At 35.0% G+C, this 26,024-nt stretch overlaps 1 protein-coding gene across 1 annotated transcript in view; it reads right to left on the bottom strand.

Moving 5' to 3' along the window:
• MMP16 (matrix metallopeptidase 16) overlaps nucleotides 1-26,024 on the bottom strand; it is a 149,092-nt gene that overhangs the window by 31,833 nt on the left and 91,235 nt on the right. The window contains exons 5-6 of the mRNA XM_014072008.2: nucleotides 22,206-22,367; nucleotides 16,206-16,420 (exon numbers count right to left, since the gene is read on the bottom strand). Of these exons, the coding sequence (XP_013927483.1) occupies nucleotides 16,206-16,420; nucleotides 22,206-22,367 (377 nt within the window). The remainder of the gene's footprint in view (nucleotides 1-16,205; nucleotides 16,421-22,205; nucleotides 22,368-26,024) is intronic.

Below are 26,024 nucleotides of genomic sequence, written 5' to 3'. Positions count from 1 at the left end.
TTCAAGACATACGACTGTACTTAAGGAAGAAGAGTAAAGCAATTTTTAGGATTAATTGCCTAACTTCCAGGATAAGAAAAAGGCAAAAAGGCAAAATTAAATTCTCTCACAGAGAAGCAGATATAGAAGAAGACCACACTGAATCGTATTTCTAAAAGTCATCAGAGATGTCAGCCACCTACAATTTTATTCAGAGGCAGTTATTGATGAGCACAAATCAGTTATCTGTTCCCATGAATTATTTAATTCATGAATTTAATCAGTTAATGCATGAAAGCCGCCAAGTGACTTTGGGCCAGCCATTCTTTCTCAACCGCACCTCACCTCCAGGGCAGTTGTTGTGGGGAAAATAGGAGAAGGATGTGTGTTGACTATTTTGCCCCCTTGAGTTACTTGTAAAAATAATAAATGCAGGATATACTGTAAATAAATACATAAAAATAATTCCCCCACAACAACAGCCAGTCTTCAAAGACATTCATACTTCTTAGCAGTACAGTCTGCAATAATTTGTACCTTCACCCTTCCACTTGCTTTGTCAATATTTCTCAGAAAATGTAACACAATCCTTGCTGGTTAAGAATTTGCAACTATAGTTTCAGCTGATTTTTGAAATTAGCCCTTGCATGTATTGCTGAGCAAAGATTCAGATCCAAAGTAAGTATTTGCATAAGACCATCTGGCTATTGCATCAGATTCACTTTATTTTGCACTCTTGACCTATCTTCTCTCATGCACACAGAATATATATTTTCTACATTCTTTAGGAAACTTTGGCTTTTTAAAAAAGACTTCCATAAGCAATGTACTTAAATATAAAAACAAACAAAAAAGCAAGCTTTTGTCTAATTTCTTTTTGCTACGTTTATCATCTTCAGTATTAAAGGTAATGATTTTTCCTGTCAGTCAAGTCTGATTCTAGGAGGTGGAACTTATCTCCATTTTTTAGCTGAGGGAAACAGCATTGTCTGAAGACATTACTGTGGTCATGTGGCCAGCATGACTATAAATCACGGGTGTCAAACTGGCTGGATGTGTCAGGTGGCCCATGGGCCAGATGCATTACACACAAGCTATGCCCATCCAGCTCCGCAAAGGGAAATAACATTGCAATTTGTCACAGTTTGACACCTGTGCTATACACTGGCACATGAAATACTATTACCTTTCTACCAAAGTGGTATCTATTTATCTACTTGCATGCTGTCAAACTGCTAGGTGGGCAAGAGCTGGGGCAAGTAACAGGAGCTCACCCTGTCTCACAGTGCTCGGGTGTCGAACCCTGGCTGTCAGCTTTTAAGCTGACAAACCTAGCATCTTTAACACTGAGCCACCTTGCAGCCTCTTCAGCATTAAAGGTATCCAAATGTGTTGTGTTGGGTCTGGTTACTAGAATTCCTAGCTTGTGTGACTAAACTGGCTGAAAATTTTGATGCCCTGACACGTCTGGAATAAATGATATTAGGAAAGGGCAGTATATATTCACTTAAGCATTAAAAAGTGGAGGATATTAGCACCAGTTCTTTGCCATTTTCAGATCTTTCATTGATCACCTTTTGGTTTGCCAGTGGTGCCACCATGATCATCTTTACAGCTTCTATGGGAATGTTTGGGCATCGGAGGATAAAGTCACTTGGCTTCATTTAGATTTAATGTCACTCAGATTCACTGGGAGTTAGAATTCAAAGTGCTTGTTGTAACCTATAAAACTCTTGATAGCAACAGCCTTGGTTTGTTGAAGGACATAAGCCATCATAATTTCTGCCTATCTTATATGATTAGTTTTCACACTTTCATAGTCCCATTGATTAGACAAAGTCACTTGATAAGAGCCAGGAAGTGGGCCTTTTCTGTTGCACTGCCTGCTCTTTGAAATGGTATCCCATTGTTATCATAGTGGCCTTGAGCCATGAGTCTATTTAAATGAACCGTGAAACCTGGATCTTCCCCCAGATCTTGGATTAGAATGGTATGTGGATATCTTGTGGGATGTAGTATTGGTATTCTTTCTCCAGATTTGTTTTATATGCTTTATATATTGCTGTATTTTGTTAATTATATCATGTTACAGGCTGTCTACCACATTCATATGTACATACGTACATACATACGTACATACATACACACCATGCCAATGGTGGGCAGCCTGCAACATGATATAATTTAAAAAAAAGTTTCTTAATAACATATGCAAATCTGCAACATTTATGATCCATAGATTCTAAAAAGCCTTCTGACAATTTCTAGTTTTTGCTCTGGCCTTTGAATGATGGCTCAATTCCAAATCATGAGAATGCCCCTGCTATTAATTTCCAAATCTCTGCAAATCAATACTATACTCTTTACATTCATAAAAGCTTGCATCTCTACTGGTGCACCATCTACTAAATGGTCATTTAATACACTAACACATTTACTGACAGAAATGAAATTCATGACCAATTGCTCCTTTAAAACTGACTTTGTAATGCCAAAAGCATATTATAGAGACATACCAAAGCTTCTTCTATTTTATGCTTTCATTTCATCAAGCTATATGAAATCAAACCATTCAAAGATATAGTCCACATTCTAAATACTACTATTACTACTACTACTGCTACTACTACTGCTACTACTACTACTACCACCACCACCACCACCACCACCACCACCACCACCACTATAAAAACAAAACATAAAACAGTTTTGTGCTTAAGGCAGGACTCGAATTGACAGACTCCTGGTTTCTAGTGTGATGTCTTTAATCACAGTACCAGACTGTTTAATCTTCGGGTATGTATGTAACAGTGGTGGGTTATGGTGCAACGGGGCCAGGCATCCACCACATGCATGTGCACAGATGCGCACAGTGTGCGCATGCATACTTACCCCATGCGGCAATCTGCAATGCTCCAGATGCTCGGTGGAGCATCATGCAGGTGTTGTACGCTCCGTGTGTATGCGGATAAGCCCCAATAGGCTCAAATACAGGTAAGGAGGGGGGGCCCTCCAGAGCACCATACCAGAACAGCACCGGGATGCCTGTACTGTGGCGTACAGGTTGTATTCCACCACTGGTATGTAAGTACTTATTGAAGATTATGTCAAAGACATTCATTGATATTCAATACCCACTTCAAAAAGTGATTCCTAGTAATTATAACTTTCTTGCTTGATTTTTGTAGAACCTAAATAAAGAACATTAGTTCTGCTGCTACAAAAAGACTGCTTAATCCTTAAATCTTTAAAGTTGCTCCAAGCTTTCTCATCATGTTTAGAACTGGACAGCAAAGAGGGATTTACAGACTGTACTGTCGATTTGATATTCCTTAGCTACCTGCCCAGAGTAATCAAAGACATCTGGAATATATTTATCATACTAGGATTCAACATCCTGATAGAAGTTGAGAGGTGAGAAAGAACAAAGTGTATCGGTTTTCTTTTAAAGTATGTCAATATGTAAACAGGTTTTGTATTTTAGATGTTTTGACTCACATAGACATATTGAGTGGTCCAGGTTGTAAATACTGAACAGTTAAGAACAGTTATTTTAGCTAACAAGATAAACACAGGACAAGTTCTTGAAAAGGATTTGGCATGCTACTAAAGTTTTGGTCTTCAATTCTCATTAATCCCAATCAACAAGACCAAAGGCAAGTGGTTATGTGATACGAAATACGTATATGACACTAAGCTGGATTTCTATGACAGAATGTCTTGAAATTAACATGGGAAACTTTGCTTTGGAATTTGGAGTATTTTTAACCATTTAACCATCTCACTGCGTGCATAAGTAGCATATTTGTGCAATGGTTAACTTAAAATTAACTTAAAATCAAACTATTAATCTTCGCTAGCATAATTTACTCTATAAAGTTACCTGTCAAATAATTTTATATATTCACAAATATATTTATTCTCCCTGAATATTCAGTTCATCTACCCTCTTCTAATGTCATAATTGAAATCTGTTTTTTTTTTGTCTTAAATCTCATTGGGTAACATAAAATACAACTAATGTATTTACGGATTATGAACATGCCCATTACTATATTTTCCATGTGCTGGCTTTTTAAAATTATATAATATTGAGTATGAGCACTTTCACCCTAACTAATCAGAGCAAACCAATATAAAATATCACACAATTATATTTTCTACCAATTTTGCTGGTTGGTAGAATATAGCAATAGCAATAGCAATAGCAATAGCAGTAGACTTATATACCGCTTCATAGGCCTTTCAGGCCTCTCTAAGCGGTTTACAGAGAGTCAGCATATTGCCCCCAACAATCTGGGTCCTCATTTTACCCACCTCGGAAGGATGGAAGGCTGAGTCAACCCTGAGCTGGTGAGATTTGAACCGCTGACCTGCTGATCTAGCAGTAGCCTGCAGTGCTGCATTTAACCACTGCGCCACCTTGGCTCTTGAATGAAGGGAACAGGAACAAATGATAAGATAATCCTTAAATGAACCAATAATTTTGTGCAAATAATATTTAAATAAGCCAACATCATTGTAAAAAATATACTGAGGAAAGTTAGGTGGAGTATGACAGGATAAAGGGAGAGAATAGCTGTCCTGATCAAACATTTACAACTAAACAAAATCACTTGGGATGGGAGATGACAAAATAATTGGAAATAGAGTAGAAGCTTAATGTTCTACTAGTGCTCTGTTTATCCCCATATTTCTGCCTATCTTACATAAAAACATATGCAAAGATACATATATTCACACATATCCAGGAAATACCATTAAAATAAGTGTATAAAATAAAATTAAAATAATACAATACTGAAATAAATAAAATCCAAAAGAGTCACAAGAGTTATTTTACTGATCTATTCTAATTTTAGATTCAGCCCATATCTATATTTTTATAAAGTGAACATGTAGCAAGTATCTTTTAAAATACACTGATTTACAAAAATGATGCCAAAGTTCATATTAATTTTGCAATGATGAATTCTGTAGGTTAAATTCTGGTTTTTACATATATATATATGTACCAGAACTATATATATATATAGTTTTTATGTATGTATGCATGTATGCATGCATGTATGTATGTATGTATGTATGTATGTATGTATGTATGTATGTATGTATGTATTTAGTGTCACAATCCCTGGTATGACCAAATATGGGAGGAACCATACTGCTTCCTCTCTCTGTCTATTGGCTCATCACAAGAGACCATCGAGACAGAAAGCCATTATTTTTACTGTTGCATATATATATGACAAAAAATCTGAGAGATAATTATAAATGACACAGTTTTATGAATTTAATTTACTGTAGACATCTTATTGGAAGCAAATTGCTACAGACTCCAGGAAATGCATTCTTGTGTATCAGCTTACAATTGGTAAAATTCATATAATAATGTCCATCAGCTCTGAGTTACCAAGTAATGCAAAGTATTTTTTATGCTTTAAAAATGTCTGAATATTTAAAATTTACTGATTTCTATTTGACAGAAGTTCCATTGTGTGAAATTGGGACTTCTGATGGAGTTCTATTGAACTTGGTTGTTAACCAAGTCTATTCAGAAATCAATCCTCATATGTTCAATTCTTCCTTTCAATAATGGACAAAACATAACTAGCTTACATTACTTCATAATATGAGATTTCTGACTTAGCCAATAAAAATGTTTCTATCTTTAATTCCTATATCATATCCCGTACAACCAATTATAATTGGGGATATTGTATAGAAGCTTTATTTAGGTGTTCTAATATGTTTTGTTTTCTTCCCTTTTTAAAGAGACTTAGCCTATATTTGACTGGATATGATTAATTAACAAGTATGGATAATATTTTTGCTGCTGAAACCTCCTACGATTACCATTTTACAAATGTATACATGCCCAAATACAGTGGTGGGCTGCGAACCCTTAGCTTTGATAGTGGGCTAGGCCTGCCCACCCTCACTTGTGCTAAACTATCCATTTATAACCAAGTTTCTGGTTTGTTCCCTCTTCTCTCACTGCCCAGCTGAGTTTTGTGCCTCTCCTACTACACTTGATTAACTGCTTATTTGAAGCTCCGTTTCACTCTCAAAGGGGCGCATGTGACCAAAGCTTACACACATGCATGAACGCTCACAACCAGCGCTTGTGAACCTAAGTGCAGCCCACCTCTGCCCATATATATTATTCATATGTAAATTCAGTTGGAATAGATAAATGTTCCTAGGGGACTGGAGGCAACCCCATTTAAAGACACTGTCTGAAAAAACTGTCTGAAGCTTGAAATATTTCCAAATGCAACAAAGCAAGCATAGCTAAATAAAGAATAATGGTGACCAAAGGCTATTGTGTAATTTGCTTGCCTTTATCCAAGTCCACAAAAAAGAACATAACATCACACACAAAAATAACACCTTCTAAAATTTGATAGTAAAGAAAAGGCAAATTAAGCAGAATTAGTTCTACCATATCTACCATTAAGCATCCAAAGCTTTTGTTTTAATTTAATTTGAGGCCTGGGAAGAGAATGGCAACACCCAGACATAAAAATGAGAGAGATTTGGTCTGGCAATCCTTCTTCATTTCTTTGAAGGCCACATTATCTCAGGGCTGCTAAACATTAAGGGGGAAATGTTAATGACTGGAAGGACTGGAACAAATGGATAGAGTTTGAAGCTTTCCTTTCTCCCAAGCAGCAGATTGCCAGGGAAGTTATAGATATATTTATTACAAGGATTCCAAACTGATTAGTTGCAGAGGGATTTTGAAATCAAGCATGAAAAGTAAGCCAAGGGCTTCAAGGTGCTGATTCTGGATAGAGAAAAAGTAATTCCTCGGGGCACAACTTTTCTTAGTCTGGTCCACCTGCAGGATTGACAATATACCTCTTGAAATTTACCAGGGCAAGACAAAGGGGGAAGAAGCTGATAGTTCATACAGACATTTTGAAAAGTGTTGTAACAATATGTGGGAATAACCTTGGTAGGTGGTGGAAGACACAGTGTATAGGAAGAGTCAGATAAAATAAATCATAGCTTGCAACTGCTTAATAGGTGGAGAACGGTGCTAAAAAGGGATACCCCCATTTTCAGGCAATAAAGGAGATGGTGGGGAATTTGTAATTCCATGCTTTCAAGATTCTGCTAATGAAGATTTACAATAAAGTAAAATTAGCTCATCTGGCCTGGTATCTTATCTGGTCCACCTGGGAAGGCAGATAGGTATAAAGCAGTCCAAGTGAGTTTACAATTCCCAGAACTGCAATCTTGCTGGCCGATAATCAAATGGGCATAACTGTCTAATATTTAACTATTTAAAGATATTATTCCATATTCAGACTTCTTTTGTTTTAGTCATTCAACTATGATGTGCACTTTCTTCTAATTTTCTGGTATCAAAATAAATAGTTTAAACTCTAAAACATGAAAGAAAAGGGAAGGAAGGCTACTAGAACATGTCTTCATTTTGTTGTCTGATGCTAAAGAGCACTGCACACTGAGACAACTAGACCCAAGAACAGTTTTTTTTCCCTGAACGCCATCATTCTGCTAAACAAATAATTCCCTCACCACTGTCAAACCATTCACTCAGGCTGCATTACTATTACTATTAGTCTTCTCATTGTTCCTATCACCCATATCCTCCCACTTATTATAGCATGACTTTGTTGCTTGTATCCTTATGATTTATATTGATATTGTTTCATGATTGCGTATTTGTACCCTATGAATATTATTAAGTGTTGTACCTTATGATTCTTGACGAATGTATATTGTCTTTTTATGTACACTGAGAGCATATGCACCAAAGACAAAATCCTTGTGTGTTCAATCACACTTGGCCAATAAAGAATTCTATTCTATTCTATTCTATTCTATTCTATTCTATTCTATTCTATTCTATTCTATTCTATTCTATTCTGACTCAATAATCTTCATTCCAGGACTAAACACAGTATAAAAAATTGGGTCTCCCAAACTATGTTACCAATGGAATGATTACAATTCCTCTGGCAGTTGTTTTCCACATGGTGGCTTAAACTATTGGCATTTGATTGGATTTGTTATCACTTTGACATCAGTAGCTGACAATTCCTTAATTCAATTTGTAGACCCACCCATCTAAACAAATGATTTTGGGTAAAAAACAAAATTAAAATAATTACAACAATATATACATTAAAACACAGAGCAGCCAATATCATACCACACAATGATTAGCAAAACAAGAAATGGGTCCCTACACACATTCAGGACTCTAGAGTTTGTCACAAAACTAGCCTTTAGGACTTATGAAAGGCTCCTAAATCAAGTCCATCCTGATGTTTTGTCATTTGTGATTATCATTTTCTAACTCAGGCTCTCCAATGTACAGTATTGCTCCAAGATATTAAAGGAGTAAGTGCCAGCCTGCAGTATCAACACAATTTCCCCAAGACTATGCAGCAATGGCACTCACAAAAGAAGCTCTTTTACCATCATTAACTTTAAAAGCAAAACATAGTTTAAAGTTATCTACAAAATAAAGATGCTCCCTAAAATTTCTCAGTGTTTTCTTCAATCCAGTATCAACTATGAACCACAATTTTATCTAGAATGTTTGAAGAGAATATTTGTCCAAAGAGTGTAATTCCCTTGTGGCTGAGTCAAGCCACTTGATAAGAAGGGAACAAATATTATGGGCACACAAACTTTTGAATCATCTTGCAATAGCCCTGACTAGCCCAAGACATTTTGGTGATTGAGGGGATGACCAAGAAGGACCTGTTCCTTATACCTTGTGCAAGAATTAACTGGAATTACAGAATCTGTGAATGTAGTAAAGGTAAGAGTCCTTCTACATCACAGGTAGCATTGTAGGTTAGAAATAATGGCAGATAAGGTAGCATATACATTTTGGACCTCATATTACAAGAACAAGCAGCTTCCTGCTAGTAGCTACTCTACTGATAGTGACAGTAAAAAAAAATCCATGGAATAATGAGCTGGAATAGGTGACTTCCTGAACTATAGGTCTACTTGGAACACCTGGAAGATATGCTACAATTTTTCTAATAAGTAATTTGTTATGTTTACGATTAGGTCTAATATACTCAGTAAGAAATCAAAGGAACAGTTTCTTAAATATTATTGCTATTTACATAGATTACAGTGTTTTCAGAAGCACTTGCAAATGTTTCACAAAATGTCTACCTAAATTAGTTGAAAAGCTATCATTTTGTAACAAAAAGAAATGTTAATTAAGCCTTGTGCTTGAAGTGTTCTTGCAATTATTCCCTTTGGTACGTATTGTTAATACTACAAGATAACACTTGTTTCTGATAAAAAAAAATGGAGAGATGTCTCAGTGTAATTTAAAATTATTCCTTGCTGAGATTTTTTTGTAATTATTTCTGTCAATTATGCTTTCTTGGTTCTCCTGCCAAAGGGATAATTTTAATCAGTTTATGGAACAGATTTGTGTTGTGAGATTTGCATTTGATCTGTATATCTTTGGAATGTAGAGCTATCACAAATAAAATGCTAGCTAACCTTTGATCTCCAATAGATATGGATGTACACTAGCAGAAGTTGAATAAAGATTCATTTTGAGGATGACTGATACTTTATCCATTAGACAACTTTATTGTAGGATGCTACTGTAATTCTCCAGCAATAGCCTCTTATATTGACTGCACAGGGTTAACTCAGTTTGCTGATATGAGCCAAGGCTAAAAGCCAAGTTTTACTCTTAAGCAATGTTGCTATTAAGTTGAGCACCAGGCAGGAACCAAGCCAAAATGGCTGTTTGTTATTGCTTGTGGTCCCATTTGCTTGCCTGAAGTTTATACACTTGTCCAGACATTGCTTTCCATTTTCTCATCTGTTTGTTCTCATTGCTTTTTTTCCTCTTAATCATATGCCTTGTTGTATAATATATAGTATGCATTCTTGCTTAAATTTGATTATTTGTTTAAACATGTATATAGCCACCAGTGGTGGGTTTCAATTTTTTTTAGAACCTCTTCTGTAGGTGTGGCCTGATTTATGGGAGTGGCTTGCCGGCCATATGACCGGGTAGGAATGGCTTGCTGGTCATGTGACAGGATGAGAGTGGCTTGCTAGCCATGTGACTGGGTGGACGTGGCCAACTTGTAAAATGTGGTGAAACTCACTTAATAACGCTCTTGCTTAGCAACCAAAATAAATATTGGCTCAGAAACTCTGGTATTTGAAGCACGCAAGTCTTAAAGCTGTCAAGTTACAAGACCATTACACCCCTAACCCTTTAGAAAAAAAGCCAGGAGTGTTCAAACCTGACAGCTTTAAGACTTGTGGACTTCAACTCCCAGAATTCCTCCTCTCGCTCTTCATCTTGATGATATGCGGACGGGCGGGTGGAGAGAGCTGGAACTGGTTCTAAACAGCACTGTACATTTGTGAAACCTCTTCTATAGAAGAGGTTAGAACTGGCAGGAACCCACCCCTAAGCCACCCAACTTATAACCATCTCTGAATGACTCCTAATCAAAAATAAAAGCATCATGAAGAACATAACAAAGCTGTAAAACTAAACAGATTAAAAACAACAAAAACCTGGCATTAAGTAATATAGTCTCTTATTCCTCAACAAATCAAATCATTGTTGATTCTAAACACATTAAATAAATGATAGCAGAAATGCATTGCTCTGCTTAGTTCTCTTATTTTTTCATAGTCAATTTATTTCAGAGTCCATGAATTTCTTAGATAGATGGCTAAACATCAGAATGCCACCAATGTTTTGCTTTCTTTGTGTATCAAAATAATCTAAATAGCCAGCATTTTTCACTTTGTGAATAATTTCCAGCAATACCTCTAGGGCAGGGTTATCAAACTCACATCATCACGGCGGCGTCACATGACATATCGGGATTTCCCCCCTATCACTAAACTGGACATGGGCATGGCCTGCACATGATGGATTCGGCCCTTAGGCTGGGATTTTGATAGCCCCGCATTCTTTACAACTTTCAGTATCAGCTGAGTAGTCAAACTATTCAGTAAATAATTTTTTTTACAAGGGAGAAAAATCCTTGTTAAATTATCTATTTAGGCACATAAAATTAGAATTAATATAAAACAAAATATAATATTCATTAAGGAAGGTGAGATTAAGGAGTTGAAAGCAAAAAATTGCTTAGGAATATGTGGTAATGTGATGCCTAAAAACAATGTTTTTCAAGCTTGGAAAGTTTAAGATGTGATGTACCCTACTCCCAGAAATCAACATCTAACATGTCCATCTAACAAGTCCATGTATCGTAAATTTACCAAGTTTGAAAAAAATTGCCTAAAACTAAACACTTTTTACTCTTGAGATCATATGTTAGCAATGAAAACACATGATTGGTTTAAGGAATTATAGGAATGTGGTCTGTTTACACCTCTGTATGCTCTGAAATCTTTTTTTGTTTCTGATTCCAAAGTGCTGTACATACAATTTTAATATTCAATTGACAAACTGAAAAAGTTATAAAAATAATTTTATTTATTGCATATTATTTTTGAATGTTTTTGTTTCTGAAGAGGAATTGAATTATAAATAAAACATCAGAAAGAATCCTATACTTCACTACACACAATGCAATCTGTAATTTTTGTCTCGGTTACCTACAAATAATTTCCACCAAAATTCAGTGGGGCTTACTTTTAAGTAGACATGAATAGAGTTTTCTAAGATTAGATGAATGATTACTGTCTGTATCAAAGTTACAGCTTTGGTTTCATAACTAAAAGGGAGGCATTACACAAAATTATGGCTGATGGTTCCAACTAAAACCACAGTTTTAGGCTGAAGATAAGATTTATTTAAGTGATGTAGTAAATAATTTCTATGGCATAAAACAAATTAGAGCATATTCTATTGTTTACAAGATGAATGGCATAACAAATGGCTGAGAATTTTAATATCCTGCTTAATGTCAAGTTAGAAAATGAGATTCTTAACCTTTCACTTCATTCACAAAGATGGATGGCCATAGGGTATTAAAAATAAAATCATAATATTACAAAGGCTTTATTCAAAAGCTGATAGTTCTGTCTGAAAAAGAATACATAAAGGACATTTTTCTATGAAATGAAATGAAGTAACCATGAATCAATTACCTAGAATCTGCTCAATTTGTTATCAGGGAAAGTTATACATTCTACTAAGTAGTATTGTTAAATAATGTTCAGTTATTTCAAATTATTAAATGCCAAGTTGCTTGGTTTCCTGGACTATTTTCATTGGACTGGATTCAGGTATTTTTTTGTAGCAAATCTCTCATGACCAATTAATATATCATATCTGAAAAAGCTGAAGTTCTATTGGCATAATCAATTGGCAATTTTATTGGTGCTCATGAGTCCTCTCATAAGTGAGACCTTTCCTCTATTGATGAGAGGGAGAGGAAAATCTTTTAATTTCCCAATTCCCTGTATTCATTTATTTCCTGCAATCACCAGATTTAAACTGGTAGTTTCGACTCAGATATCTGATAAGACAGAGACCATCAATTCTACTACTCAATGCACACAAAGCCTAAAGGTACAACATCAGAACATCATCAGGAAGGAGACTCACAGGATGATAGTAATGTTTCTTCAAAGTTGAAAGATGCTGATTATAGTTCTGGCTACTGGTGGTGATAGGAAATATTACTTCAAATGGCTTTTTTTTTTTTACAACACTGTCAATACAATGTTGGAAGAAACTTCAGATAATTTGTAAAAAGTTCTCAAAGGTTATGTCTAAGTGTTGTTGACAAAAGAATGATAACAAAAGGGAGAAAATTAATAGTTATCTCTAGTTCTGATTTTTTTAAAAACGTGGGTGACAACCAGAGGAGATCATTCTTCAAAACTTTCTTCCAAGATTACCTTAGTGCTCCCAAGTATTCTATGAAAGAGTAAAAGGAAAAGAATGAGAAAAGTACATTATGAGAACAAAGGAAAAAAGAATTCGCAGAATCATTACAGAAATGTCATCCTATTTAAATGAAGTATTTGGTTCATGATATGCACTGAAAGAATACACAGTCTTGATTATTTCTGGATATGAAATCTTCCTTTACATTGTAGTATAGTCTCATAGATTTAGATTCTTGAATAAGTGAAGACTTATGATGTCAGTGAGGAGGAATCTTCTAGGAAAAACACTTTTTAATGAGAGCTTTTTCCAAATATATAATTTAATAAATTGCCCAACAAATCAAGAAACACTAAAAAAATGCCTCCCTCTGGCAAGAAAGAGATACCCCCCATAGGTACTTCATGGGACATTATATTCGGAAGATTTTGATGGGAGTATGGAAAAGATGAGGAAAAAGTACTATCTTAGGGTTCCATGTTGGTTGGCACCATTAGAGACCGTAACACATCCTAGTATATTTAATTGGACAAGAAACATAATATATAAAGACATTATGACAGAAGATGGTAACATGAAAACAAAGATGGAATTAGAGCAGCAGGGCAGGAATCTGGAACGGTGGGAATATTTACAGATTAGAAATAGGTTTAAAAGCAATAAGGAATGGTTTGGGATCTACCCAAACCTTCAGGAGTTGGATAAGATTTTGCTTGGCGGAGATAAGAAAATGTCGTCGAAGATCTATCAATTCTTGACCTGTCAAGATGCTAAAGAAGAGATGGATAAAAGCCTTCTAATAGCATGGGAGAGAAATTTTGGCTATGAGATTGAAATAGGTAAATGGTGGGATCTATAGAGTAAGACTATTAAACTTACGATATCTACAGCGTTTAAAGAAAATATATACAAGAAGGTTTATAGATGGCACTTTCCCCCAACGAGGATAGCCAAAATGTTTCCTGGGTTTGTATTGAGGCCACAAAATACTGGAGAAGGATTCAAAACTGGCTAAAAGAGGTTACCGGGGCAAGTATGGAATGGAAACCCAAGACTTTTTTACTAAGCATAAAATCAGAAAACATGAGTAAATCTATATGGCATTTGAGCCTACATATAATTGTGGCCGCAAGAATAACCTATGTGCAATTTTGGAAATCTACTACTATACCATCGGAAGATGCCATAATTAAAAAGATTTATAAGTGTGCAGAAATGGACAGAATGATGGGTTGGCTGAGGGACAAAGGAGAAACGGAACATTATCTTAGCTGGAACCTATGGTATATGTGGGCAATAAAGAGAACAGCAGGGACTTAAAACTGGGAAAGTTAAATATCAGTTGTTAACAATGGGAACTAAAAGTGAACGTGGTATTGTAATAGATACCTGAATTTTGTAACAAGAAGATGCTAGTTAGAGACTAAACAATGAGGAAGAAAAAATGTTGGGCTGTGAATGACTGTCATCGGGAGGGGGGAGGGTTTGTATGTTTAAAGATGTATTTGTATGTCTTATTAAAAAATGTATAACCAATAAAGATTATTTTTAAAAAAAAAGAAACACTACAAAAATGCTTGATATTCATGGAGCTTGGTTTCTCTGTTAATCTAGATCAGTGGTTCTCAACCAATGCCACAACCGTTTAATACTGTTCCTCGGGTTGTGGTGACCCCCAACCATAAAATTGGTGTCTCAGTTCCTAAGACCATTGAAAATATGTGTTTTCCAATGGTCTTAGGTGACCCCTGTGAAAGGATCATTCAACCCCCAAAGGGGTCTCGAACCACAGGTTGAGAACCACTGATTAGATGGACTAATTTAGAGAATATGTTCATTAAATGTTGTGTAGTTTATATTCTAAAATACAGTAGGAATTAAAATGCAATCTTTATATTTACTGTTCCCTATACAGGTGTGTAGCTTCATTGTTCAAATGTTGACCGCTCCTATGTCCAAAGGCAGCCTGATTTAACCCAATGATTCTTAGCACCCTCTGCCTTTAGGCAGGTCTTCCTTCTGCTGAGGTTTGTTGCCCTAGGCCTCTGGGGAATGAGGACTGTTTTTGTATTGGCATTTTGTATTGGCATTTGGAAGGATCACAATGCCCAACTTTACATTGAAGAAATGTCAGTATCATTTGTTGCCTACAATTTGATCCAACTTATCATTTGCTGAGAGTCCCAATGAATGTCAATAAAATTCTAAACTATCTATCAATCTGCTCATTGTATTTTAGATGTAATTTACATGCAAGTCCCTTGTATATATTTTCTTTTCTATAGGAAATGTAATTCAGTTATGAAGTCACAGAAACATCTCATATTGAATCAGTTGTATTCTATGCATTAGAGGTTGATATTTTTGAATTATCTTGATCTTTGTATAGCTCTGAGGCCTCAGATAAAATGAGAAGGACCCCATAAAAATATATTAGGTAACAAACTAACAAATAGAACACTTATCCTATTAATCCTTAAATGTTGTTTCTATAAATATATTTTCTAAGAAAAGTTAAGAGACTCTGTGGACCCTAGAAGCACATTTATTTAAATATTCACATAATATTTTTAAAAAATCACAGCTAATTCAAGAAAATATAAAATTAAAATACATGTTTGGAAGCTAATAGAATGTCATATCCTCTGTTTAATTTTGAAAACTTGTAACAAAATATCCTGAAAAATTCATTTAAAATTATGGCCCTGTTGCATTTTGGAAATCATTCAAGAAAATGTGCTGTATTATTATTGTGGTCCAGTCAATAGATTTGCTTTGATTGTCTTTGAATATTGACTGAACTCTATTTAAAATCAAAATAGGTGCCATATGGACGCATCTTCAAACAAACAAAAATTAAAACAACTCAGAAATATCGATAACAAAAAGCCTTCAAACACCTGCAAAGCTTTTCTTTTAACACTGGCCTCCACTCAGAATGTATCAAGGCAACCACAACACAATGTCAAGTATCTTTTATAAAGTGTCTGATCTAATTATAAAGTTAAATTACAGGGTCCTTATACATAAAACACAATAATAGCAATGAGTGTGGAAATGGCTAAATTCCCAACCAAATCATCCCTATTAGCTTCTATTCATGACTTGAATTATGCCTTTTTTATCTCTCCATAACATTCAGTATTTACTTACCATCACATTTTTGAAGCATTGCAATTTCCTGCTGACATTAATTCATTCCTCAAAATAGCACATTCCAGCCTTTTCTCTGTTAAACATGTAAGCCATTCAGATGTCTCCCTTGGACTTGGAAAGAGCAAGAAATCTCAGAAGCTGAATGAGAACTGGTTTTTGAAAAAGTGAAGATGCATTCTCTTGCTCTAATATTTTTTTAAAAAAAAGAATGGCCGCCTACCTTGAAAACAAACATTTCATGGCGGAGAATGGCTAGAGTATTGAAATTTCCATCACAGATATTGGGTTTGACACCAGGGTAGGAGGGCTTATCCCCTGTGGGTGGGCGAGGAGCTTTTGCCCTATCATTCTTCCTAGGATCAGCTGGAGGGACAGAACGATGTGGAGGTACTGTCGGCAAGGGTCTTGTTGGTGGTGGGATTCTGTCAGGTGGACCTTCAAATGAGAAAGAAAACTCTTATAAGATTAATAGCAATATCAATTGCACTTAGAGTTATATGCCGCTTAATAGTGTTCTTACAGCACCCCCCTCTAAGTGGTTTTCAGAGTTAGCATATTGCCCCCAACAATCTGAGTCCTCATTTTACCCACCTTGGAAGTATGGAAGAATGACTCAACCTTGAGCTGGTGAGAGTTGAACTGCCGAACTGCAGCTAGCAGTCAGCTGAAGTAGCCTGCAGTACTACACTCTAACCAGGCACCACCTCGTCTCTATATACATAAGTTGCATAATATTGGGTTTTTAGGAACCAAGACAATACTGATTTTATGAAATAGCATAAGAATGTGATGAATGTAATTTTTCAATAGAAAGTTAAATGATCAGAGAGCTCAACACTGAGTTATTTTAGAAGGTGGCAAAAAGCATTATATTAAGAAATGTAAAAGTTATATTATTGTCAAGGAATGGTTGTCATAAATTTGTGACCTATCTCTTTTGGATAAGAAAGGGTGCCGTAATATTGTTTTACAAGGGTGCAGTAATATTGTTACTGCAGAGATTCTGTGATATATTTCAATAATATATTGTACTGTTCATATTATATTAGTGAATTTCATTGGTAAACTCGTGGCTGTTGATAAGTATAAAATACTATATAAGATACTTTTTCTTTTTCGTTGTAGTTTGTATTTTACTTTTTGCATTTTACTTTTTGTTTCTTTTTTTAAGATAATTTATTTGTTAAAAAATAAAGATACCAGAAAACAATTACTTTTTAATTATTTTGAATCTTCACAATTTTGGTGGTTAACTGTGTTCCTAACTTTTTTTTTTGTATTTACTTACTAATTACCAAATAATTAAGAGGAATATATAAAGCATCAATCTGCACTTAAAATTTAAATAATCACATTGAATAATTTATTAAGGTTGTAGCCATATAGCTTCTTCAAGGTTTCTTTTTAAAAAAAACAGTTATCCACATTCCTTTGTTACAAAAAGATGTGTTAATATACTGTGGTTAGAAAAAAAAAATCTCAGACCAGAAATGCACATATTATATTAATTGTTATTTTAAGACTAGATTATGAAAAAATAACTAATTAGTTAGGGTTGCATAAATTCCTCTCAGTTGGATTTTTGGCTACTGTATATCTGTTAAAATTTATTCTATTTTTTCCCCACCATTCAATTATGTCAAATTTTGGGGAAACTGCCTGAACAAGTCCTTGCAGTTTTCTTGGAAAGGGTTTCAAAATTGGTCTGCCATTGCCTCCTTCTAGGGCTAAAAAAAGTGACTGTCCCAAAGCTACCCAGTTGGATTTGTGCAAAAGGTGGAACCAGAACTCGTAGTTTCCTCATTTCTATCTTAATGTCTGAACCATTACAACAAACTGGCTCTTTCACTTTTTTTTTTTTTTTTTGATTGATTATAAATTGCTGAGCTATGGCTATTTCATATCATATTATATTGAAATAAACTAAATTATCTTTATAACCTCTACTATATTCAGTGAAGAACGATATATCTGGATGTGTGTGTGTGTGTGTGTGTGTATATATATATGTATATGTATGTTTTCGTAGATTTTCATGGGTGTACATATTCTGGTCTTGTTGTATTTGGGTCTTTTCCCGTGTGAGATTGAGATTGTCTTGGCAACGTTTTGGCGAGGTCTCACTCACCATCTTCAGGCTGGTGTTGTCAGCTTAAAGCGCGGCCGGAGCTGCCGTCTTTCAATAAATCTTGTTGGGGGTGTGTGGAGTGCTGGCTTTGTATAATATATAATTATATGTGTCTGTGTCTGTGTCTGTCTGTCTGTCTCTCTCTCTCTCTCTCTCTGTATGTATGTTTCGGTGAGGTCTCACTCGCCATCTTTAGGCTGGTGTTTTGTAACAAACAAGCCCCACCCACCACCCAGGCCATTACAACACGAAACAACAATGGACACACAGCCAGCACCAATCAGCACCAATCTACCAATCATGATACAACCATACAACCAATCATTCCACTTACTGAAACAACACCAGCACTCCACACTCACCCACCAAGACAGCAGTTCCAACCACGCTTTAAGCCCAAAACCCAGCCTGAGGATGGCGAGTGAGACCTTGCCGAAATGTTGCCAAGACAATCTCAATCTTACCTACACCCATGAATATGAATGAATATATATATATATATATATATATATATATATATATATATATATATATATATATATATATATATATATATATATATATATATATATATATATATATATATATATATATATATATATATATATTACATACACACACATAGAATTTAAACCATCAAAAAATGAAAGCAATGGACTCTAATTGTTTTAACATAACATATAACATAACATATAGTCATAAAAAATTAACTGTAAGTTAATTTTTGAAAAATGCTTTTTAAAAGTGCTTTAGTTCATTAAAATGGATTTCAAATGTATTTGACCTACAAATTAAAATATCAAATAGAACAGCTAATATGAACAGAAGGTGTGCATCTAAACAAGCAGCATCTTGCAACAATGTTGTTCTATTCAAGATAAATAGAACATTTTCTCTTTAATAGAAATAGCTGTTCAGGTCCAAAGTAGAAAAGGTGATTCATATCCAAATAGCTGCACATCTCTATTCTTTAGTCAATGAATTAAACATGAAAATTGTGCCACATTATCTTAAGATTATAATTATCAATGGTTTAAATGGTTTAGGGTGCTCTTTGCCAGAATAGCTGCTAAAAATATATGTTGTCATAATGATAAGCTGGAGGTAAACTATCTGTAAATTACCAGGTGTTTTGGTAGGGTCATACATTAGTCTTTTCCTTGCTTCTGATATGACCTTCTTAGTGACATTGGACTATACATATAAAAACAGAATGAGAGATGAATTTTTTCTTGGGACAGATCTAACAAAGTTTTTCCTCTTTCTTCATAGCACATGCAAATCAGGAAAAAAATAGCTTGATGTCAAGTAAAGGATGTGTTTCCTTAATATCTGATATTCTAGATGTAGAAAATAGTCAATAATATTTGGTGGCACCTATAAGATTCACTGCTTGTGTACAAGATATACGTATGCAGTATTTTAAAGACATTAATTAAATTCAGTTTTGCATGATAAAATTATAATAATTAAAAATGCAACATTTGTTCATTTGAGAACTGTTTAATCTAAATATTAAGTGATAGTCAACTTCGGATTTTATCATCGAAATGACATTAGGGGAATTGTAGCAGGCAATATTATCTAACTCCAAGATCCACAAATCTTCAAAATTTAGCTTGTAGCCGCTATAAATTGGTATTTAGTATCAAGGAAAATTAAAAAAAAGTCTAGACTTTTCTGTCTAGATGATCAACTCATGAGTTCATGGGAAACGTATCCAATGAAGAAACCCTACACAGGAGACATAGAATCATCTCACTATCTCTGCAGAAAAGCAGAATATGCTTTAATATGCAATATAAAACTTATACATTACGGCTGTTATAATTTCATAAGTCCCAATTTCATCAGTCTTATTAACATATGTAGAAATTACAAATAATCTTATTCAACTGTAAGAAAATTCACTTCCCTGCTCTAAGCAGTTTCCAGTCTAAATATATCCGAGATCCCAGACCAATCAAACAGAAAATAAATCAAGGGAACAAGTAGCAGTAGGAATCAGGGGACCCTGTTGTTTCAATAAAGATAACTGAACAAACTTAAAAGACAGGAAAGTCAGCAGTTAGGAAAAAGACAAAAATATTAAAATGTCATGACAAAGAGCAAACAAGAAAGGGATAAGAGTTGTCTTAGGTTGATCCGGATGCTTGGACTATATTTCCAAAGGTACTTTTACCAAAAGGCAATTAGACATTCTTGGGTTTTTGTCTTTAAAAATGTTTAGCTTCTAATATTTTCAAAGAAAAAAGGCAAGAAAGTTTTTATTTTTTGCGGGGGGGGGGTATCTTTGGGACAATCATGACCTGGAAGATTGAGAATCTCCATGGACACTTGAACTACAATGCTCCCTTTGCTGTAAACTGTTTAAACTTAAATTGTTTAAAACATTTTTTTATGAAATATTCAGGACATTTAGAATTCTTTGGACAAAATCCAAAAGGTAAAGGGTTTTTTTTTTAAATCAAATACACTGATCCCAAAAATATGATTTCTACAGCTATACGTTTTCAAAGATTTAGTGATATTTTCATATTTTAGAGCAAATAGGCTACTGTAAAATACGGAATAGATGTTTGTACAGAGAAAAGACTTAACCACAATTGTCATACTCTTGTGGCAATGACTTAGAACAAATTACTGCTTTTCAATACAAATGATGATCTGGCATTTCCACCATTAAACAAGATGGGAATCAGTTTATCTAGTGAAGGAATAGAAATATTTTGAACATATTTTAGTAAATCAATCTTTAGAATGAGAGATAAGATGACAAGAAACGTTGAAATGGAAATACTGCAGGGAATGAGGAAAGTTCAGTAGCAAATTAATAGATATTGAACCAATAAAACCAAACCAAATAAGAACCAAATTCTCTCTCCTGTATTCCTAATATGAATGGACTAAAGAGATGCAAAATGAATCAGAGGATGATGCCAGTGGAAGCAGTAACAACAACAGCAAAACACATATTTAATTCGCACAACACATAATGGGAAGATTTTTGGAGAAACGGATATAAACAATAAACCTATCAGAAACACAGAATCATAGATTTGGAAGGAATATTAAGCATCTAGGCTAGTGTTTCTCAACCTTGGCAACTCTAAGCTGTGTGGATTTCAATTCTTAGAGTTCTTTAGCCAGAAATGAATGAGAAATATTCTAAGCACAAATTCTCTTAACGCTCCAAATAGATGATTGTCCAACTTGAAAGTTTCTTAGAATGGAGCACCCACAACTCAGAGGCAACTTGTTCCACTTTTAATAGCTGCACTGGTAATGAAATTCTTCCTTATTTCAAGTTTGGATTGTATAAAGCAATTGACATTCACTTCAACAGAACAGTGTATTCTGTGGAGGCCTAGTGATGTACTTTGCAGATGTCAAGAGATGATTCAATTTAATTCTTCAACAAAGCAGCTGAATGGTCTTAGACCATCTGAGGACAGAGTTATGGGAAAAGGCCTCATCACCACCTTCTCCGATGCTGATGAAATGCTTCAAAGCTTGACAATTTGCAGTATATGTTAAAACTACCTTGCTGGGAACATCACTACTGACCAGTTTGGAGAAGTTTTCAGGCTTTGAAAGTTCAGCCCATGCTGCAGTTGTCTCTAGCACTTGCCAAAAATATTAAGTTTAGAAGACCTAAGGCATAATGCTAAGAGGACTCCAAGTGGGCCTCCAAGCTTAATGAAGACACATTTTTTTTGCATGTTCACTGTATCTTCCACTAGAACTTCAAGAAAAAATATGTGGCAGCATTTAGCTGATCTTGATTGGCCCCCAAGGAAGTGACATAGGATTTGACCAGATCAATTACTTGAATGGAAAAGTATCACAAAAATCCCAGGACTAGACCAGATTGAACTAAACCGACTAATACTAAAGTAATGGCAGCTAGTTTCTGAATAATTGTCATGAACACTGCAGGAATCATAAGAGCAAAAGGAGCTTTAAGCATGTCAATCTGCAGGCTGTTTGACAGCTTTCCATGAAACTGACCATGTATGCAAAGGTATCTCAGTGTACACAGCTGAAATAATCCTTTCTCACATTATACATTTTTTTTTTAAAAGAGCATACCGTATATCTTTTGGATTCCCTGCAAATCATCATTAGGCAGTTTGAAATTGTCAGTTTCCATGTATTGGTAAAATGGAGCCATAATGGCAGTCGGATCGTTTGAATGTTCTAATCCAAGGGCATGTCCCAGTTCGTGAACTGCTACTAGAAACAAATCATTTCCTGGAGGAAAAGAAAAAAATATTGTTTATAATATTTATATCTCCACTTATTTAAGCAATTTATATAAAAGCCATAATTTAAGTGTATTTCAATCTGGGTTTTCCAAAATTTCAGGAGTGGCCTCTATATACTGTACATCTTACTCTGCGAGGCCCCAGGATGTGTTGAAAATTCTTAAACAGAAGAGAACTCTAAATGTGTCCTTTTAAACATTTTATAGCTGTGAAAAAAAGAAAAGCACTGGAAGTGCAGGTATTATAAAAACCTAAATTACACTGATTCCAAAAAGGTGACTTCTATATAGCTATTCAGAATTTTTCAAACATTTAATGAGGTTTTTTCCATTTTCCAACAAATAAGCTACTATAAATATGGAATAGAAGTATAAATGTATTTCTAAAGCAGAGAAGTAAACAGAGAGCAGACATAATGAACCTCAATTGTTCTAATGCACTTGTTCAAACAATAATAGTTCTATAAACACCAATTTAATACATATGAAATATAAAATTTACTAGGTTTGTACCAGTGGTGGGATTCAAAAATTTTTTACTACCGGTTCTGTGGGCATGGCTTGCTGTGCATAGCAGGGGAAGGATACTGTAAAATCTCCATTCTCTCCGCACTCCAGGGGAACAATACTGTAAAATCTCCATTCCCTCCCCATTCCAGGGGAAGGTTACTGCAAAAACCCCACTTCCTCCCAATCAGTTTGGACTTGGGAGGCAGAAATGGGGGTGGAGTGGGGCCACTCAGAGTTGGTATTTATTGGTTCTCCAAACTATTCAAAATGTCCACTACCAGTTCTCCAAAACTGGGCAGAACCTGCTGAATACTACCTCTGGTGTATACCCTTTATATCTTGAATAGTAAGTTGTTTTACTGTATATTGCACTGTTACTTCATATGTTCCTTTGATATAAATTTATGCACTTCTCATTTCGACTGCAGATTTAGAAATATTGGAACCCTTGATCACAAGCCTAATATTTCTGCTGAATAATTCCAAGTTTCCTAGACCTTTCCAGGCAAAAATAATCCATTTTTATCAGTGCCCGTGCCAGATGAGTGATAGTTCTCATTCAGCCAGAGAAAAACAACAGGGTAGCAGACTTGACCACTGCCAAATAAGGAACAGATGGAAACCAGCCTGAATGACCAAAAAGAGATCTGGGCAGTTTATTTCATAGGGTAGGCAAAAAAGTGTCACAAAATGGTTGAATATCTATTCTATAAATAGGATTTGCTCTTGTAATACAGTTGGTAGACTTTTCATTATGGCTTCCTATTTTTTTCAAATTAACAACAACAAAATAATTATTGGAAGCTATTGGATTCTTGTGAGATACAAAAAGGTTGGGAATATTCTTCCTTTGTAAAAACACCATGGGAGGAAATGGGATCTTCTTCTATAGCACTATTGGCCAAGGAGACCCTAGTGCTAGGTGGTTCCAATGTGGACTCCAGAATTCCAGAAATAGAACAGAATTCCATCTTTCCACTGGATAAGTTTAACAATCAAAACAATATATAAAGAAAACTTTTTAAAATCTGATAACTGTGCACTATTGTTATTGCCAGTTATACTTTCTCTAAGGAGATATTCACATATTCACCACAACTTGTGTCAAGAAAGCTGATTTTAATCCACTTTATGTTGATTTCTATTTCATATATTTTAATAGGACAAAAATAGACAGTAGAACCACTAAGCCTATTCTCAACACTATATAAGTCAATCAGTTTGATATATGGGTAAGTAAGTAAGATCTTTATTACGGTCAAAGACCAGCAATATACATTTGTCTTTAAACTATATTAAAAATACTAACATTAAAATATAATTAAAAGTATTTACATTAAAAGTGGATAATAACATTATGGTCCAAAGATTGTTAAAGGTATGTCCAGATAATTGGTACAAGATGGTACTATACTGTAGCCATTTTTTTTTCTTATGGACATTGCAGCAGCACAGAACTTTGCCACTGCATACATGGTAACCAGGTTAGTGTCCTGGAGGAGAAAGCCTAGATAAAAATTGTCTGCCCTCCCTGGCAATCTCTCTAATAAGGGGAGAATATATGCAGACTTACAAGCTCTGTATAGCTCGCAGTGTAATAGTACATGTGAATTATCTTCCACTTCTCCTTTACCACATATACAAATGCGTTCGGCTATAGGTGTTCTCTTATACCTGCCCTGGAGGAATGCTGAAGAAAGAATGTTAAATCTGGCTCTGAAGAAAGCTATTCTTTGTTTTGTAGAGTTCAGGTCATTTAGATATCTTGCCGATTCCCACACACCCTGTTTGATTCTGTCCCTACTGTGGAGAGGCACTAATATACGGGTATAGTGGTTAAAGGCACTAAACTAAAAAAAAAAAAAGCAGACTGAGTTCTAGCCTTACATTAAAGCCAGCTGGCTAATTTTGGCAATGTAGTTGTAGGAAGAAGGTACAGGGATTTATCCAGGCAGTCACCGGGAGTCAAGACTGCCCAAAGTCAATTTTTCAAACATTGATATTTCAAACCTTTACCTTATCTTCAGAGGTTTTTTTCCTCATAGGATGAAATAAAAACCAATTTAATTTACTTGGACATTGTGCTAGCATTTTTGGTACTTCACCTGAGATTGGGCATCTTTACAAGTCAAACAAACCGAAGATGATAAAATATATTTATACATAGTTTATTACTGATGTTTTAATTAATAAATTAATAACAACATTAGCTTTGGCATCCAAAACAAACTTTATTCTCAAAACTGATCTGCACTGTTTTCAATTCTACAGATTATCTCTTGCCTGTGTGACGTGTTTTAGGGAGAGATTATTGGGACTATTATTCAGATGTCAAACAAAAAGATCTATTTGAAGTATTCTTTGGTTTTTCAAGTGTTCACCTACTGCCATACCTTTTGTTAAAAGTAGTCAAACTAATCATTAAGATCCACAGTTATTTTGGTATTTGGATTTTTTCCACATACTTCCCATTTACTAGTTCATTCATTTCCAGGAACAAAAAAAAAAAAAGCAGAAAAACAATATATTGACAGGATGCAATGAGAAGAAATGGAGAATAGATCTCACAATCTATTGAGGTAACCGGAGCCTTAAAATCCTGGTCACTGCCTGGGGGAAAAGCCAGCTCTTCAAAGCTTTCTGAAAGCTATTAGAGTTGGGTCCATCTCAGGGATGGTGTTCCAAAAGACAGAGAAGACTGAATTTCTAGAATTCCTAAAAATGGCCTTGATGGTTGGGTATTTTACAGCCTGAACCCAAACATTTGGAAAATGTACAGATTGGACAGCAATGATCCAATAAATTCCAAGGTTTAATCTGCTTCGTTGATCCCTTCCAAAGTCACCAGCTTACTTGCATCGCTGCCATATCAGATGCTAATGCCATACGTTTTGTGCTTTAAAGCATCTCTGGCTTGAAGTACTTTGTTTTCTTGCTATAAATGCCACACATGATTTATTCACTGTTGAGACATTTGCTTCCCAGGAAATTAATGTCTGACTTCAAGATTATTTGGGTTCAGTGCATCAAATAAACTGGAAGCCATATGAAATTTACTAGAAGGTGATCTCTGCAATTCAACAATGGGTGAGGATTGCCTGTCCCCAAACCCCTTGGTTGCTGACATGCTCATC

This window comes from Thamnophis sirtalis, unplaced genomic scaffold, assembly GCF_051295495.1.
Source record: "Thamnophis sirtalis isolate CommonGarterSnake01/CBP01778 unplaced genomic scaffold, rThaSir2_p1.2 scaffold_2, whole genome shotgun sequence".
Lineage (NCBI taxonomy): Eukaryota > Metazoa > Chordata > Lepidosauria > Squamata > Natricidae > Thamnophis > Thamnophis sirtalis.
Note: the sequence above shows the minus strand (reverse complement) of the source record. Positions and strands in the feature narration are given on the sequence as shown.